The sequence below is a fragment of the Ranitomeya imitator genome, chromosome 2, assembly GCF_032444005.1.
Source record: "Ranitomeya imitator isolate aRanImi1 chromosome 2, aRanImi1.pri, whole genome shotgun sequence".
Lineage (NCBI taxonomy): Eukaryota > Metazoa > Chordata > Amphibia > Anura > Dendrobatidae > Ranitomeya > Ranitomeya imitator.
In genome coordinates, this window is record NC_091283.1 from 31111003 (window position 1) to 31128678 (window position 17676).

General features: G+C 48.0%; 1 protein-coding gene across 1 annotated transcript in view; it reads right to left on the bottom strand.

Annotated features, from left to right (window-relative positions):
• Positions 1–248: 248 nt before the first annotated feature.
• The window catches only part of SLC44A4 (solute carrier family 44 member 4), a 62786-nt gene continuing 45358 nt past the window's right edge, over positions 249–17676 (bottom strand). The window contains exons 11-22 of the mRNA XM_069746390.1: positions 11376–11498; positions 10545–10644; positions 10371–10463; positions 7613–7715; positions 6900–7156; positions 5490–5584; positions 4714–4817; positions 4248–4321; positions 2649–2719; positions 2313–2407; positions 2074–2158; positions 249–1706 (exon numbers count right to left, since the gene is read on the bottom strand). Coding sequence (XP_069602491.1) covers positions 1585–1706; positions 2074–2158; positions 2313–2407; positions 2649–2719; positions 4248–4321; positions 4714–4817; positions 5490–5584; positions 6900–7156; positions 7613–7715; positions 10371–10463; positions 10545–10644; positions 11376–11498 — 1322 coding nt within the window. The 3' untranslated portion in view covers positions 249–1584. The remainder of the gene's footprint in view (positions 1707–2073; positions 2159–2312; positions 2408–2648; positions 2720–4247; positions 4322–4713; positions 4818–5489; positions 5585–6899; positions 7157–7612; positions 7716–10370; positions 10464–10544; positions 10645–11375; positions 11499–17676) is intronic.

A 17676-nucleotide genomic window follows, 5' to 3' on the forward strand; every position in this document is an offset into this window, starting at 1 on the left:
TGTTGAGGGAACAGATTACAGCTGCCTATTAAAGTCAATGAGCCCTGGCCATGTCTTATCTTCACTAGGAAAGATTTTAGATTTTTTTTTTTTTTTTTTTTAAGAATAACTGAGGAGTTCAGGAGGCAGTGGGGAAAGAAGTGGCTCCTAAGTGAAGAAAGAAGCAGATTTTTTTTTTTTTTTTAATCAGATTGCATTTATGCATTTTCTTTTAACAGTTTCACATACGACGTAATCATGAAGTCAGATTATTTTTTATAATTCAGTTTATTAAACTCTTATGAAAATATTTATTTACTGGAAATCTATGGACACACAATATACAGGATTATGTACATAGGATATAAAACATATAAAAATCTAAAAGCAGAAGATGTAATCAAAGAATTATATACACTGTAAAGTGCGCTCTAGTGGAGGCTACGCCTCAGGCTAACCCCTCCTCTTTGGCTATTTTTTTAGGATATTGCTGGAGACGCCTCTAGTTCCTTCTCTAAGGTCACCAAGACTGAATATAGATGGGGAAACTGCATACGGGGATGATCTAAACAGGAACTAAGTAACGGAGATTGAGGATAGAAAAGTCGGGACTTATTACGCGACCATCTATCTGCGCTTTTTCTTTCCGTACATCATCTGTCTGTACGTGGCGTAAGAAATTATCACCTCTCAGATTTAGATCAACCATAGTGACCTAACATTGTAATATATAATGAAGCCACCAGGGGGAGCTCACTGCGCATACATTTATACTGATTTGAATAGGAGCTCCCCCTAGTGGAGGATGTGGTAATAACAGTACACTATAAATATATTAAAAATGGCTCCATGGTCGCAGACCACGTTGTCCGTTATAAATTTCTTATTAAATACCTAACCCCCCCCCCCCTAATATTAATATGTCCTTTCAAAGCGCACTGCCTGTTACTTGCGAATCAAAAAACTCAATATTCCCCTTGAAGACTACTGGAAAACTACTTAGGCTTGTAAGGACCATAATAGATCCTGAACTTCAGCTGATCCCACGGAAACTTCTAAGCATTTCTTTCTAGAGTAGTTTTTGACCCTTGAACTCTCTCGAAGTAGCCATCGTTTTAGAACAATGGATGACAATGATATCTGGCGGCCATAGTTATGCTCCAGGCAAACATGACGTCACGATAGGCTGCTCCTGCCCATCTTCAGGTAGTTGTGCCTTCTACTGGACTTACTAATGGCTGCCAGGAGAAACAAGAAGCCAGATTCTCAGCTGAGAGGTCACAGGAGGAACAGTCGGACATTGTGACCGATTCTCCTCACTCATGGAATCCTGGTATAATGGCTGCCGAATGGTGTAGAGGGGGACTTCGGTGACCATCAATGTGACGCTTCTCGACCAAACCAGGTCATTTATGGGCGGCAACAGAAGCCAGATGCAGCCATTCTCTTTGGTTCGGCACAGCAGTCAATAAACCTTTGATGGGCGCGGTGGTCAAAAATGTAAACAAAATGGCCGCCCTGAAATCTGTGGAGGGCACCAAACTAAATCAATAATAATAATGTTATCAATAAGAGAATCGGCCGCGAATCTCTGCGGACAAGTGATTATTTCTTCTTTTTGTCCTGGCCCTTAGGAGCCCGGTTCTTCTTGTTTAGGATGGACATCAGAGACTTGGACATGTAATATGGCTTCTCGGGGGAACCGTCGTGTCTTTCTAAGTCTTCCACTGGAAAAGATGGAGAGGAGAGGTCAGCGGGTCGGACGGTGATGCCACTTTATGGTTGGGCTGATAAGGACGATAGAGGCAATCATCCTGGTCACAAGGTTTGAGTAGATCCCCGAGCGTCAGTCACTGATGTCTCTCTGTCTAGTCGTCTCAGACCCATCGATCCACCCTCCTCCGAGCACAGGAGATACAGTAGAGCCGTGATGGCGTCTACGAGGTTGAGATCTTATGGACTAGCCGGCCTCATGAAATTTGGAAGGTTTCCATGGTTCAGCTGCCTGACTTGAGGTCCAAGCTGACCACTGGGCCAAATCAGACATCTGTAGGTCAACAGCTAACATCTTCGTAAATGGTAATGTATACTCACAGAAGCAGAGAAAGAGAGTGTCCACGCACATAGTGTACACGCTGAAGAAGCCTTGCGCGATCATGTATGACCCCAACACCACCGTCTGCAAGAAAAAAAAAAAGGGACATAACGTGTGAGAACCCGACCACCGAGAAGAGTTCTTCAAGGGCTCCAGGACCGCTATTTGTGAAGCCATTGATATGACCAGGTTGTCCCATCAGTGTCCACATCGGTAACGTGCCCCCCTAGCTCCTCACCAGAATGGGTATCCAGTAGTAATTCAGAGTCGGCGACTTGAAGGCATCGTTTGGAATCGGCAGACGGCCGGAGAAGAAGAAAAACGCGAGGACTCCTGAGGAGAAGAAGACACAGCACTAAGTGTGAGATCTACACAACAGAGATGAAGGAATTCGGAGGCCATGGTGATGACAACGAAAGACTGTCATGTAGTGCCATGATGAGGGAGGTGGTGGTGGCAGAAGATCACCGTAAGGGGTCACATGTGGAGGCACAGGTAGCACAAGGGAGGAAAGTTACAAATATTGGTGGCAGCCAGTACAGATTTCATGGTTGTGGTCATTTGGTTTCCTCACCTACTCCACCGACCACAATCAGTTTCCCGAAGAAGATCAGCAAATCTGTGACCTTATCCAGCACAACGACCCTGCGGAGACAAGCACAGATGTCAGAAGTAGCAGATAACATATTCCACCGCAGAAAGGACACTCCAACCAGACAGGGGAGGCTGAACACACCGAGGACGTGCCGAATACTCCAAAACCACACGGGAAGCCAGGTCAGCACCAAGGTGCACATGATATCCACAACATGCATAGGCCAGGAGAACATGCAAAATCCTCCATTACATTCCACCATCCAAGTCCAACTCAACAAGCCAAGACATACGGTACTGCTGTCAAGTCCAGATCACAAATCAAGTCCAACTCAATATGTTCAGTCACTTAGAACTCGCCAACTCATAGTGAACACGTGCAAAGTCCAGGTCAATGAGCTAAGCCCAGCTCAGAGCACCCATCTGCATTACTCAGAATATCGAAGGTCCAAGTCCAGCTCAATGTGTTAAGCTCCGCTCAGATCACCCATCTGCATTACTCAGAGTATGGAAGGTCCAAGTCCAGCTCAATGTGTTAAGCCCAGCTCAGATCACCCATCTGCATTACTCAGAATATGGAAAGTCCAAGTCCAGCTCAATGTGCTAAGCCCAGCTCAGATCACCAATCTGCATTACTCAGAATATGGAAAGTCCAAGTCCAGCTCAATGTGCTAAGCCCAGCTCAGATCACCGATCTGCATTACTCAGAATATGGAAAGTCCAGGTCTAGCTCAATGTGCTAAGCCCAGCTCAGATCACCGATCTGCATTACTCTGAGCTAGACCTGGACTTTCCATATTCTGAGTAATGCAGATCGGTGATCTGAGCTGGGCTTAGCACATTGAGCTAGACCTGGACTTTCCATATTCTGAGTAATGCAGATTGGTGATCTGAGCTGGGCTTAGCACATTGAGCTAGACCTGGACTTCCCATATTCTGAGTAATGCAGATCGGTGATCTGAGCTGGGCTTAGCACATTGAGCTAGACCTGGACTTTCCATATTCTAAGCCCAGCTCAGATCACCAATCTGCATTACTCAGAATATGGAAGTCCAGATCTAGCTCAATGTGCTAAGCCCAGCTCAAAGTGTTAGGTTCCATACTACTTAACATAGGCCTAGTCAAGCTCACACATTACTCAGCAGATGTAAAATCCAAGTCTAGCTCAAAGTCCTTGTCCAGTTCTGACATTACTCAGTACAAGCAAAGTCTTAGTCTAGCTCAACATGCCAGGCCCGGTTCAGGGCACCGAGCCATATGTTACACTTAAGTCCAACTCAAAAAGCCAAGGAATATATTACTCCACATATACCAAATCCAAGTCAATCTGTTGAGTCACTGATCATCTGCCAACTCCACGTAAACCCACCAAGTCCTGGTCATGGTGCCAGATCCTCGCCACACACTGCCCACGACATGCCGCCCCGTCTACTCCCGCCAGCTCACCACTCATTACTCACGAGTCATATTAGTGATAGATATACACTCATCCGAGGAGACGCGACCCTGTGTAATAAGCAGGAGACACATGTATGTACAGATGTATAACATTGGGGGCCGGGGGGCGGCGTGCGGTCACCTCACAATGTTCCTCATCAGCAGCTTGAAGGCATTTTTGGCGGAAACGCAGAAATTCTTTCCGTAAACCGCAATCTGCACAGGAAGGAGGAGAGCGGATCAGTTATAATGCCAGTATGCAGGGGGCGGTGAGCAGGAGACCCCGGCGCGCGTTCACACCAACAATCTGACAGCTGGCCCTTTCACCGGTATTGGTGAAAATCTTATTTTCTTCTCCATTCACAGCCAAAGCTGAATTGTTATTCTGGTCTAAGCTCCCACAATGCACTGCTCTCTGATGGAAGGAAACCATCAGTAAGGCTGAATGGCGAGGAGCCAAACTGCCGTCTGTTTCCAAAAGTCGTCAGGAGAACTGTGAACGTTGCTTTGGGTATGAATGGAGAGAAGAAGTAAAAACAAGAAAATACATAGTTCTTCCTTGCACTTTCCTAAGGGCCGATGTGCAGCGTTCATAGATCGGGAGTTACCATGATATACGCGTTTCGGTTCAAGAACTTGATGAATTTCTCCAGACACCAGAAGCAGCACTTCAGGCAGCAGAGGAGGAAGCGCGTGCAGGCGTTCTGTGCCCCTAGGGGAGAGAGCGGCCATTAGACGGAGGTGGACACTTGTATCGGCCGGGCGCCATCCTTCGCCACATACCGGATGGTGCGCCACATAACAGATGGTGCGCCACATACCGGATAGTGCGCCACATACCGGATAGTGCGCCACATACCGGATAGTGCGCCACATACCGGATAGTGCGCCACATACCGGATAGTGCGCCACATACCGGATGGTGCTCCACATACCGGATGGTGCGCCAAATACCGGATGGTGCGCAATATACCGGATGGTGCGCCAAATACCGGATGGTGCGCCACATACCGGATGGTGCGCCACATACCGGATGGTGCGCCACATACCGGATGGTGCGCAATATACCGGATGGTGCGCCACATACCGGATGGTGCGCCACATACAGGATGGTGCGCCACATACCGGATGGTGCGCAATATACCGGATGGTGCGCCAAATACAGGATGGTGCGCCACATACCGGATGGTGCGCCAAATACCGGATGGTGCGCAATATACCGGATGGTGCGCCACATACCGGATGGTGCGCCACATACCGGATGGTGCGCCACATACCGGATGGTGCGCCACATACCGGATGGTGCGCCACATACCGGATGGTGCGCCACATACCGGATGGTGCGCCACATACCGGATGGCGAGGTGTCTCCTGAACGCTTTACCTTTCAGCCGGTGGTCCAGATACTCCAGGATGATTCTGATCAGTTGGACAATGGTGAGGATGAGCGCCCCAAACGCCAGCGATCCTGTGTGATACCTGGGGGGCGACAGTCACAGGGGACACAAACTATTACAGAGATAAATACAGTAGCTCATTGGCATCATGTGTGAGATATTTAAAGGAAAAGTCCATATCCACAGCCAGGTCATCAAAACTGTTCCGACATAAAACTGAAGCAACTTTCAAAAAAAAAAGTTCATTAAAAATCTCCTACCATTTTGCGTATACAGCTCCTATGCAGACTTATGTGTCATCATGGTAAAACGAGACCTAATATTAGACGCCTACATCCTGTTCTTTAGGTGGAAATTAACAATAGACTGATATCATACCTTCACCTACTGTTAACAGCGGATCCCGTATGATCTCCTGTACAATGACTGATAACACCTTTATATACAGTAGGAGGAGGTGAGCTGGGACATCATCTATTGTGAATGGTGGATCCCGTGTGATCTACTGTATATAGAGGTGTTATCAATCATTGTACAGGAGGAGGAGGTGAGCTGTGACATCATCTATTGTGAATGGTGGATCCTGTGTTATTACTGCATATAGAGGTGTTATCAGTCATTGTACAGGAGGAGGAGGTGAGCTGTGACATCACCTATTGTGAATGGTGGATCCTGTGTTATCTATTGTGTATAGAGGTGTTATCAGTCATTGTACAGGAGGAGGTGAGCTGTGACATCATCTATTGTGAATGGTGGATCCTGTGTTATCTACTGTGTATAGAGGTGTTATCAATCATTGTACAGGAGGAGGAGGAGGTGAGCTGTGACATCATCTATTGTGAATGGGGGATGCTGTGTGATCTACTGTATATAGAAGTGTTATCAGTTATTATACAGGAGGGGGAGGAGGTGAGCTGTGACATCACCTATTGCGAATGGTGGATCCTCTGTTATCTACTGTATGTAGAGGTGTTATCAGTCATTGTATAGGAGGAGGAGGTGAGCTGTGACATCTCCTATTGTGAATGGTGGATCCTGTGTTATCTACTGTATGTAGAGGTGTTATCAGTCATTGTATAGGAGGAGGAGGTGAGCTGTGACATCTCCTATTGTGAATGGTGGATGCTGTGTGATCTACTGTATGTAGAGGTGTTATCAGTCATTGTAATCATTGTCTGTGATGATAATTGAGGCTGCTGAAAAGTCTTCTGTACAGAGCAGGAAGTATGAGTCTGGTATTAGACCTAGGTTTCATTAAAAATTGCTAAATTTCTAATTGTATTTATAGAGTGATATGGAGACATCCCCCCTCCTGCCACATGTTAATATATAGATGTAACATGGCCCCTGGTGAAGCCACCGGTGATTATTGGTTCCCCTGTGGAGAAGGCTCTCACCTCAGGGTCCTCATGAACGCGGCGGACACGGGGAAGTACGGGATGTCCTTTGGTTTGTGGAAAGCCCAGTAATAGGAGGCGAAGGTCCCGGCGAGGACGCACTGGCCCAGGGCGATGACAAAGTTAATGCACCAGAGGAAGCCGATCACGTTGTAGATCTGCAGGTTGAAGAGGTTTTGCTGGAAGATTCCCTCGGTGTTATACTTGTAGAAGATGCATCGCGCCTCGGGGCAGCCGGTACTGGAGGCGTTAAAGGCCTGTGAGAGGGAGGACACGAGATATAACAGCCGCCTATAATGCGCGCTGGCTATTACTCCTCACCAGTGTTCTGCTTGGGCTGGATCATGGCAGCATGCACAGGTGAGGACTCGTCACAGTGTAGCAGCACAGTACAGTGTTGTACCTGAGCGGGTAGAGGCCACGTACGCTGTGCTGCGCCAGGAGGCTCCCGCTCTGGAAGAGCCGCCATTATCCTGCACTACCCACCACACTCCAATGCAAATGTGCAATGCTTCAGTTCTCCTGAGGGGGCGCTGCAGGAAATTGATTACTTCCTGACAGATTGTCCCCCTGATTACAACTGATGGCAGGTTTTCCTGGGGGGTGTTCGTCTATGGTCACGGATGACTCGTAACACACGGCCATTGTACACAGTGTGCCAGCCCTGTGATAGGGCACACATTGCCCTGAGCGCAGACGTGCCCCATACTCACCATCGGGTCACAGGTCTCGTTCCCAGTTATATTGGTGCACCCTGCGATGCTGCTGTTCGGGGTGGATATCACATATATTGGAGTTCCTGAGGTTGCCAGATATCTGGGGAAGTTAAGGATCCTGCGCCGCCACCATGTCTATTGCACATCAGACGCTTCCCAACCCCGGAATGGCACTTCTAACATGAGATTCTGTAGGATCTGCCCCAACAGCTGCCACTCACTCAGTGGAGCTCCACCGATCACAAGAACAGGTGGTCTAAAAGTCCCCTGTGTGAAAGGAGTGGTACTGAGCATGTGCAACCACCACTGCTGTAGAGTGTGGATGGAGCAGAACTGAGCATGTGTGACCACCACTGCTGTATACTGTGGATGGAGCGGTACTGAGCATGTGTGACCACCACCGCTGTACAGTGTGGATGGAGCAGAACTGAGCATGTGTGACCGCCACCGCTGTAGAGTGTGGATGGAGCGGTACTGAGCATGCGCAACCACCACTGCTGTAGAGTGTGGATGGAGCAGAACTGAGCATGTGTGACCACCACCGCTGTAAAGTGTGGATGGAGCGGTACTGAGCATGTGCGACCACCACTGCTGTATAGTGTGGATGGAGCAGAACAGAGCATATGTGACCACCACTGCTGTAGACTGTGGATGGAGCTGTACTGAGCATGTGCGACCACCACTGCTGTAGAGTGTGGATGGAGCAGAACTGACCATGTGTGACCACCACTGCTGTAGAGTTTGGATGGAGCGGTACTGAGCATGTGCGACCACCACTGCTGTATACTGTGGATGGAGCGGTACTGAGCATGTGCGACCACCACTGCTGTATAGTGTGGATGGAGCAGAACAGAGCATATGTGACCACCACTGCTGTAGAGTGTGGATGGAGCAGAACTGACCATGTGTGACCACCACTGCTGTAGAGTTTGGATGGAGCGGTACTGAGCATGTGCGACCACCACTGCTGTATACTGTGGATGGAGCGGTACTGAGCATGTGCGACCACCACTGCTGTATAGTGTGGATGGAGCAGAACAGAGCATATGTGACCACCACTGCTGTAGAGTGTGGATGGAGCAGAACTGACCATGTGTGACCACCACTGCTGTAGAGTTTGGATGGAGCGGTACTGAGCATGTGCGACCACCACTGCTGTATACTGTGGATGGAGCAGAACTGAGCATGTGTGACCACCACCGCTGTACAGTGTGGATGGAGCAGAACTGAGCATATGTGACCACCACCGCTGTACAGTGTGGATGGAGCTGAACTGAGCATGTGTGACCACCACCGCTGTACAGTGTGGATGGAGCAGAACTGAGCATGTGCGACCACCACCGCTGTAGAGTGTGGATGGAGCAGAACTGAGCATGTGTGACCACCACCGCTGTAGAGTGTGGATGGAGCAGAACTGAGAATGTGTGACCACCACTGCTGTACAGTGTGGATGGAGCTGTACTGCGCATGTGCGACCACCACTGCTGTAGACTGTGGATGGAGCGGTACTGAGCATGTGCGACCACCACTGCTGTAGACTGTGGATGGAGCGGTACTGAGCATGTGCGACCACCACTGCAGTAGACTGTGGATGGAGCGGTACTGAACATGGGCGACCACCACTGTTGTAGACTGTGGATGGAGCGATACTGAGCATGTGCGACCACCACTGCTGTAGAGTGTAGATGGAGCGGTACTGAGCATGTGCAACCACAACTGCTGTAGAGTGTGGATGGAGCGATACTGAGCATGTGTGACCACCACTGCTGTAGAGTGTAGATGGAGCGGTACTGAGCATGTGCAACCACAACTGCTGTAGAGTGTGGATGGAGCTGTACTGAGCATGTGCAACCACCACTGCTGTAGAGTGTGGATGGAGCGATACTGAGCATGTGCAACCACCACTGCTGTAGAGTGTGGATGGAGCGGTACTGAGCATGTGTGACTACCACTGCTGTAGACTGTGGATGGAGCAGAACTGAGCATGTGTGATCATCATTGCTGTAGTGTGTGGATGGAGCGGTACTGAGCGTGTGCAACCACTTCCGTAGACTGTGGATAGAGCATGTGCAACCACCACTGCTGTAGAGTGTACAAGGAGCAGTACTGAGCATGTGCAACCACCACTGCTGTAGAGTGTACAAGGAGCAGTACTGAGCATGTGCAACCACCACTGCTGTAGACTGTAGATGGAGTGGTACTGAGCATGTGCAGACATAACTAGTGCATGGAGCAGTGGTTGCACATGATTTCTACTGCCTTATACACACAGGGGACTTTATGACCTCATTTCTATAACCATTGGGGCCTTATGATCACATTTCCCATCCATCCTGTAATCACACCTTGTGGGTGACACAACCCCTTTAAGAAGATCTTCTATTATTTAGGTAACAAGGCAGTGATAAGAATCAGTATGAAGGACGGGACCAGATGAGGGGTCAGACTTTCCGAGCTTTGTACTTTTTGCCTCGAAGTGCTGGAGCTTTTAAGGACTTTTGGGACCACAATTACAACTCTTCCGGAAGTGAAGAAACATGGCTGCTCTCCCCAAGACCAGTGCCGCGGCTCGATACCTGGTGTGTGTGATGGCGCAGATCAGCTCCACTGTATGAGACTGAGCTGCAATACCAGCCACAACCTGTGCTCAGAGGGGGCGCTGTCTGGGAGAACGTTACACTATTAACCCCTTTCTGTCATCCCAGGGGCTGATTCTCTATCAGGAAGGTATATGCCGGCTGCTGATGAAGGATACAAAGCGGTCATGCCCCAGTACGCCACACACACCACCAGCAGAACGAAGGTGACGAGGGGATAAAACAGGGAGGACATGATGTGAGCGATCGCCCTGTGGAGACAAAAAGAGGCGGTCACCGACAAACGCTTTACACCCCCGGGGCCGCTGGGTCGTTTCCCCTCCCCCGCTCACTTGCTGGCTTCTTTAATCAGCGCGATGGCGATGAGAATCCGCTTCCGCAGGAAGAGCAGGAGTAGGAGCAGGATGACCTCCACCACCAGGAGGATGATGACTGCGGGTGATAACACAGCATTAGAGAGCGGCAGATGTACAGAAAGGCTCGGCAGCACATCTACGAGCACAGGACGATTGTTGACACCGCTCGGCAGCACATCTCCTGTTTACACGGGACAATGTGCTGCCGAGAATTAACATTTTTAAACAACTGTATAATCACTTCAGACTGACGAGCGAGGTCTCTGCTTATTTGCGCTGTGTAATTACTGTTCCCGTATAGCGGCCGGTGTGAATGTGCGCTAACACTCGTCTGACCGATATCTCATGTGCGGCTGTTACTAATCAGGTGAAAATCTAGATGAAGACTATGGAAGACATCAGATCAGATAAGTGATCCGTGCCGTTATCTGAATGGCGCTATATAAGTGAAAAAAAAATATATATATTTTTAATTTTTCCCATTATACATCAGTTCTCAGCTGCTGCAGTCCCGTGTATGGCCACTAGATGGTGGCACTGACAAACACTCATACAGAACACCAAGCCTAATGCTCTAGCTCTCACTGTTATCAGCCGTTAGGATGCCGCTGCATCTACCTATGGCCATTTATCAGAGCCGCCAAGTATTAATTGTCCTGTAGGGTGAATGTCTGTTTGTTTGAAGCTTTCCCCAGTAAATTGCTCGCAGAGGCTCTTAAAATGGTGTACTGGCCCTTTAAATGATTCTTCCTAAGCTTTGATGGACATGTGTGGGTTACTGCAGACTATAGGCGGGTAGGGACATACAGAAGGCCAGCCAGGTCTCCTGCACACTGAAATAGGCGCTCAGGTTGGTGGTGAAGCCCACATTGTTGATCGTCGCCCCCGTCTTCTTGAAGGTGTCGTACTCCATGTAACAGTGGTAAATGCCTGGGAAAGAAAAGAAGGAACATGAGAGAACATAAAAGGTGCAGAATGAATTAACTGAGAACCGGTCAGTGAGCTCATTCTGGTGGGAGGTCCAGCGGATCACAAATTAACTCAAAGGATCAAGAAGAGAGTCAGAACGAGCTCACTGATGGATCCTCCGTTAACTCAGTCTGCAGCCAGCAATAAACAGTGCGACACAGATGTTACAGAAGGCAAAAAGATCCAACGTTTTAAGCTACTCCCAGTTCGCCCCTAGATAATAATCATCCGGGCAGCCTGCATTCTGCTCTATATGTGATGTCCAGCTGCGGGGGCAGACTGTCAGACACAGCCAGACTCCCCATAGAGAAGGTAAGGCTGTTTATTACGGTCTCCGCTTTTAGGAAGGGAGCAGGAGCTGCTGAGTCCAAGAGGAACCTGTCACCTCAGCTATACATCCAGGAGGCAGAATTTCCCCTGTAACCCAGGCCTAATATACCAGTACCAGTTACAGGGGAAATCAGGTATAATAAAGAAAAAAAAAAAAATAAAGGAAATCTGTCACCAGGTTTTGCCACCTAATCTGACAGCAGCATAATGTAGGCACAGAGATCCTGATTTCAGCGATGTGTCACTTACTGGGCTGCTTGCTGGACTAGTTATAAAATCACTGGTTTAATCAGCAGGAGATTATTACTAGAGGACTAGTAAACCTTCTGCCAGGTAGTCTAGCCCCGCCCCCACCACTGATTGGCAGCTTTCTGTGTCTGCACAGGGGTGTGGGCGGGGTTATAAACAGCTCAGCATTCCGAGCGCTGCTAGATCTGCACAAGATGAAACACTTTTTAAGTGATACATCGCTGGAATCCACATCTCTGCCCCTACATCATGCTGCTGTCAGATGGGAGAGCAAAAACCCGGGGGCAGATTCCTTTTAAATGTTGAAACGAATCCCAAATGTCTTTTATGATCTTATTGCGGGCACACTATATTAAATGCAAAAAGCAGGTATATATAAAATAAATTTTAAAAAAAACCTGTGCGCCATATATAAAAAGAATTGTTACTTATCCTGCGCTCATCCTATACTGATCCTGCATTATAGTCCAGAGCTGCACTCACTATTCTGCTGCTGCAGTCACTGTGTACATACAGTTGTGGCCAAAAGTATTGACACCCCTGCAATTCTGTCAGATAATACTCAGTTTCTTCCTGAAAATGATTGCAAACACAAATTCTTTGGTATTATCTTCATTTAATTTGTCTTATGAAAAAACACAAAAGAGAATGAAGCAAAAAGCAAAACATTGATCATTTCACACAAAACTCCAAAAATGGGCCAGACAAAAGTATTGGCACCCTCAGCCTAATACTTGGTTGCACAACCTTTAGCCAAAATAACTGCGACCAACCGCTCCCGGTAACCATCAATGAGTTTCTTACAATGCTCTGCTGGAATTTTAGACCATTCTTCTTTGGCAAACTGCTCCAGGTCCCTGATATTTGAAGGGTGCCTTCTCCATCTGCCATTTGTAGATCTCTCCACAGGTGTTCTATGGGATTCAGATCTGGACTCATTGCTGGCCACCTTAGAAGTCTCCAGTGCTTTCTCTCAAACCATTTTCTTGTGCTTTTGAAGTGTGTTTTGGGTCATTGTCCTGCTGGAAGACCCATGACCTCTGAGGGAGACCCAGCTTTCTCACACTGGGCTCTACATTATGCTGCAAAATCTGTTGGTAGTCTTCAGACTTCATAATGCCATGCACACGGTCAAGAAGTCCAGTGCCAGAGGCAGCAAAGCAACCCCAAAACATCAGGGAACCTCCGCCATGTTTGACTGTAGGGACCGTGTTCTTTTCTTTGAATGCCTCTTTTTTTCTCCTGTAAACTCTATGTTGATGCCTTTGCCCAAAAAGCTCTACTTTTGTCACATCTGACCAGAGAACATTCTTCCAAAACGTTTTAGGCTTTTTCAGTCTTGGCAAACTCCAGCCTGGCTTTTTTATGTCTCGGGGTAAGAAGTGGGGTCTTCCTGGGTCTCCTACCATACAGTCCCTTTTCATTCAGACCCTGAAGGATAGTACGGGTTGACACTGTTGTACCCTCGGACTGCAGGGCAGCTTGAACTTGTTTGGATGTTAGTCGAGGATCTTTATCCAACATCCGCACAATCTTGCGTTGAAATCTCTTGTCAATTTTTCTTTTCCGTCCACATCTAGGGAGGTTAGCCACAGTACCATGGGCTGTAAACTTCTTGATGACACTGCGCACGGTAGACACAGGAACATTCAGGACTTTGGAGATGGATTTGTAGCCTTGAGATCGCTCATGCTTCCTCACAATTTGGTTTCTCAAGTCCTCAGACAGTTCTTTGGTCTTCTTTCTTTTCTCCATGCTCAATGTGGTACACAAAAGGACACAGGGCAGAGATTGAGTCAACTTTAATCCATGTCAACTGGCTGCAAGTGTGATTTAGTTATTGTCAACCCCTGTTAGGTGCCACAGGTAAGTTACAGGTGCTGTTAATTACACTAATTACAGAAGCATCACATGATTTTTCCAACAGTGCCAATACTTTTGTCCACCCCTTTTTTATGTTTGGTGTGGAATTATATCCAATTTGGCTTTAGGACAATTCTTTTTGTGTTTTTTTCATTTAAAGGGCCACTGTCACCCCCCTCCAGCCGTTATAAACTAAAAGAGCCACCTTGTGCAGCAGTAATGCTGCATTCTTACAAGGTGGCTCTTTTAGTTTTTGTTTCTGTTATTCCCACAATAAATGTATTTATAATTTTGCTGAAATACCCGTCTTTGTCCATGGAGGCGGGTCTGAAGCCTCCTCTTAGAAGCGCCCAACTGCCGTCAGTCATCTCTTGTGTAGATTTTCGCCGCCCCCTCAGCGATGTTATTGTGTGAATTCCGGCGCCTGCGCTCTGCTCTTCTGCCTTGCGCAGGCGCATAGAGCATTTGCCATCCTAGCGCTGGTGCCGGGTTCCGTTCTGCGCCTGTGCGGGCAGTGCGGCCACCCTGTTACTGAATCCCCGCCCCGCACTGTGTTATGCATTATGCACAGTGCGGGGCTGGGATTCCTGGGCATGCGCACTTTGCTTCTCAGACGCTCCCCAGGTCCCCCGCCTTTCAGCGTTGCCGGAATATACAGGTATCCTTGCCGGCGTTTGGAACAGCCGCACAGAACAACGCTGGAAGGCGGGGGACCTGTGGAGCGTCTGACAAGCGCAGTGCGCATGCCCAGGAATCCAAGCCCCGCACTGTGCATACTGCATAACACAGTGCGGGGCGGGGATTCAGTAACAGGCTGGCCGCACTGACCGCACAGGCGCAGAAAGGAACCCGGCACCAGCGCTCGGACGGATAATGCTGTATGCGCCTGCGCAAGGCAGAAGAGCAGAGCGCAGGCACCGGAATTCACACAATAACAGCGTTGAGGGGGCGGCGAAAATCTACATAAGAGATGAGTGACGGCAGTTGGGCGCTTCTAAGAGGAGGCTTCAGTCCCGCCTCCATGGACAAAGACGGGTATTTCAGCAGAATTATAAATACATTTATTGTGGGAATAACAGAAACAAAAACTAAAAGAGCCACCTTGTTAGAATGCAGCATTACTGCTGCACAAGGTGGCTCTTTTAGTTTATAACGGCTGGAGGGGGGTGACAGTGGCCCTTTAAGACAAATTAAATGAAGATAGTAATACCAAATAATTTGTGTTTGCAATCATTTTCAGGAAGAAACTGAGTATTATCTGACAGAATTGCAGGTGTGTCAATACTTTTGGCCACAACTGTACATTACTGATCCTGAGTTACATCCTGTATTATACTCCAGAGCTGCACTCACTATTCTGCTGGTGCAGTTGCAGCGCCCCAGAGACCTGGTCGTTGCAGTAATGTCGCTCTGCCGCTAAGGGGAGTGATGGTACGTCTGATGGCACTAAAGGAGTTCATCTGACCAGGTATCACCAGCACACATTACACTTCACACTCCGGCCACTAGGGGGAGCAAAAGGTTTTATTTATTAGGCCACTCCTCACACTAGGGGTTGGATAGGAAGTTAGGGAGAAGCTGACTGGGTTTTGTCCAGGCAACATCCCGTGGCAGGGGGTGTTGGGGGGAAGATTCAGGGGGGTCCCTGTCAGGCGTGGGAACCTGGCAGGCACCTAGCGACAAGGACAGATCGTTACAGAGCCGCGCCTGCATTACCTTGCGGCGGCATCTAAAGAAAGGACACGAAGCGAAGGATATTGTGGACAGTGAGAAACGAGATCAAAGCACAAAGGAGAGCCAGTAGGAGTCGTGCCCGGAGAGCGGCAACATCCTACTGAGGCGCGTAGGCGGTGACCGGAACACCGAGGAAGTAACTGACTTTATGGCTTACTTTAAATACCGCAGGACAGTTAATTATAGATTGGCTGTCTACCTTACATCACCTAACTGAACTGAGACAGAGAGGACCGGTACCGAGTAACCTGTGGCCCTGTGTCTGGGGCGCTCCACAGTCACTGTGTACATACATTACATTACTGATCCTGGGTTACATCCTGTATTTTACCCCAGAGCTGCACTCACTATTCTGCTGGTGCAGTCACTGTGCACATACATTACATTACTGATCCGGAGTTACATCCTGTATTATACCCCAGAGCTGCACTCACTATTCTGCTGGTGCAGTCACTGTGTACATACATTACATTACTGATCCGGAGTTACATCCTGTATTATACCCCAGAGCTGCACTCACTATTCTGCTGGTGCAGTCACTGTGTACATACAGTGGGGCAAAAAAGTATTTAGTCAGTCAGCAATAGTGCAAGTTCCACCACTTAAAAAGATGAGAGGCGTCTGTAATTTACATCATAGGTAGACCTCAACTATGGGAGACAAACTGAGAAAAAAAAATCCAGAAAATCACATTGTCTGTTTTTTTAACATTTTATTTGCATATTATGGTGGAAAATAAGTATTTGGTCAGAAACAAACAATCAAGATTTCTGGCTCTCACAGACATGTAACTTCTTCTTTAAGAGTCTCCTCTTTCCTCCACTCATTACCTGTAGTAATGGCACCTGTTTAAACTTGTTATCAGTATAAAAAGACACATGTGCACACCCTCAAACAGTCTGACTCCAAACTCCACTATGGTGAAGACCAAAGAGCTGTCAAAGGACACCAGAAACAAAATTGTAGCCCTGCACCAGGCTGAGAAGACTGAATCTGCAATAGCCAACCAGCTTGGAGTGAAGAAATCAACAGTGGGAGCAATAATTAGAAAATGGAAGACATACAAGACCACTGATAATCTCCCTCGATCTGGGGCTCCACACAAAATCCCACCGCGTGGGGTCAGAATGATCACAAGAACGGTGAGCAAAAATCCCAGAACCACGCGGGGGGACCTAGTGAATGAACTGCAGAGAGCTGGGACCAATGTAACAAGGCCTACCATAAGTAACACACTACGCCACCATGGACTCAGATCCTGCAGTGCCAGACGTGTCCCACTGCTTAAGCCAGTACATGTCCGGGCCCGTCTGAAGTTTGCTAGAGAGCATTTGGATGATCCAGAGGAGTTTTGGGAGAATGTCCTATGGTCTGATGAAACCAAACTGGAACTGTTTGGTAGAAACACAACTTGTCGTGTTTGGAGGAAAAAGAATACTGAGTTGCATCCATCAAACACCATACCTACTGTAAAGCATGGTGGTGGAAACATCATGCTTTGGGGCTGTTTCTCTGCAAAGGGGCCAGGACGACTGATCCGGGTACATGAAAGAATGAATGGGGCCATGTATCGTGAGATTTTGAGTGCAAACCTCCTTCCATCAGCAAGGGCATTGAAGATGAAACGTGGCTGGGTCTTTCAACATGACAATGATCCAAAGCACACCGCCAGGGCAACGAAGGAGTGGCTTCGTAAGAAGCATTTCAAGGTCCTGGAGTGGCCTAGCCAGTCTCCAGATCTCAACCCTATAGAAAACCTTTGGAGGGAGTTGAAAGTCCGTGTTGCCAAGCGAAAAGCCAAAAACATCACTGCTCTAGAGGAGATCTGCATGGAGGAATGGGCCAACATACCAACAACAGTGTCTGGCAACCTTGTGAAGACTTACAGAAAACGTTTGACCTCTGTCATTGCCAACAAAGGATATATTACAAAGTATTGAGATGAAATTTTGTTTCTGACCAA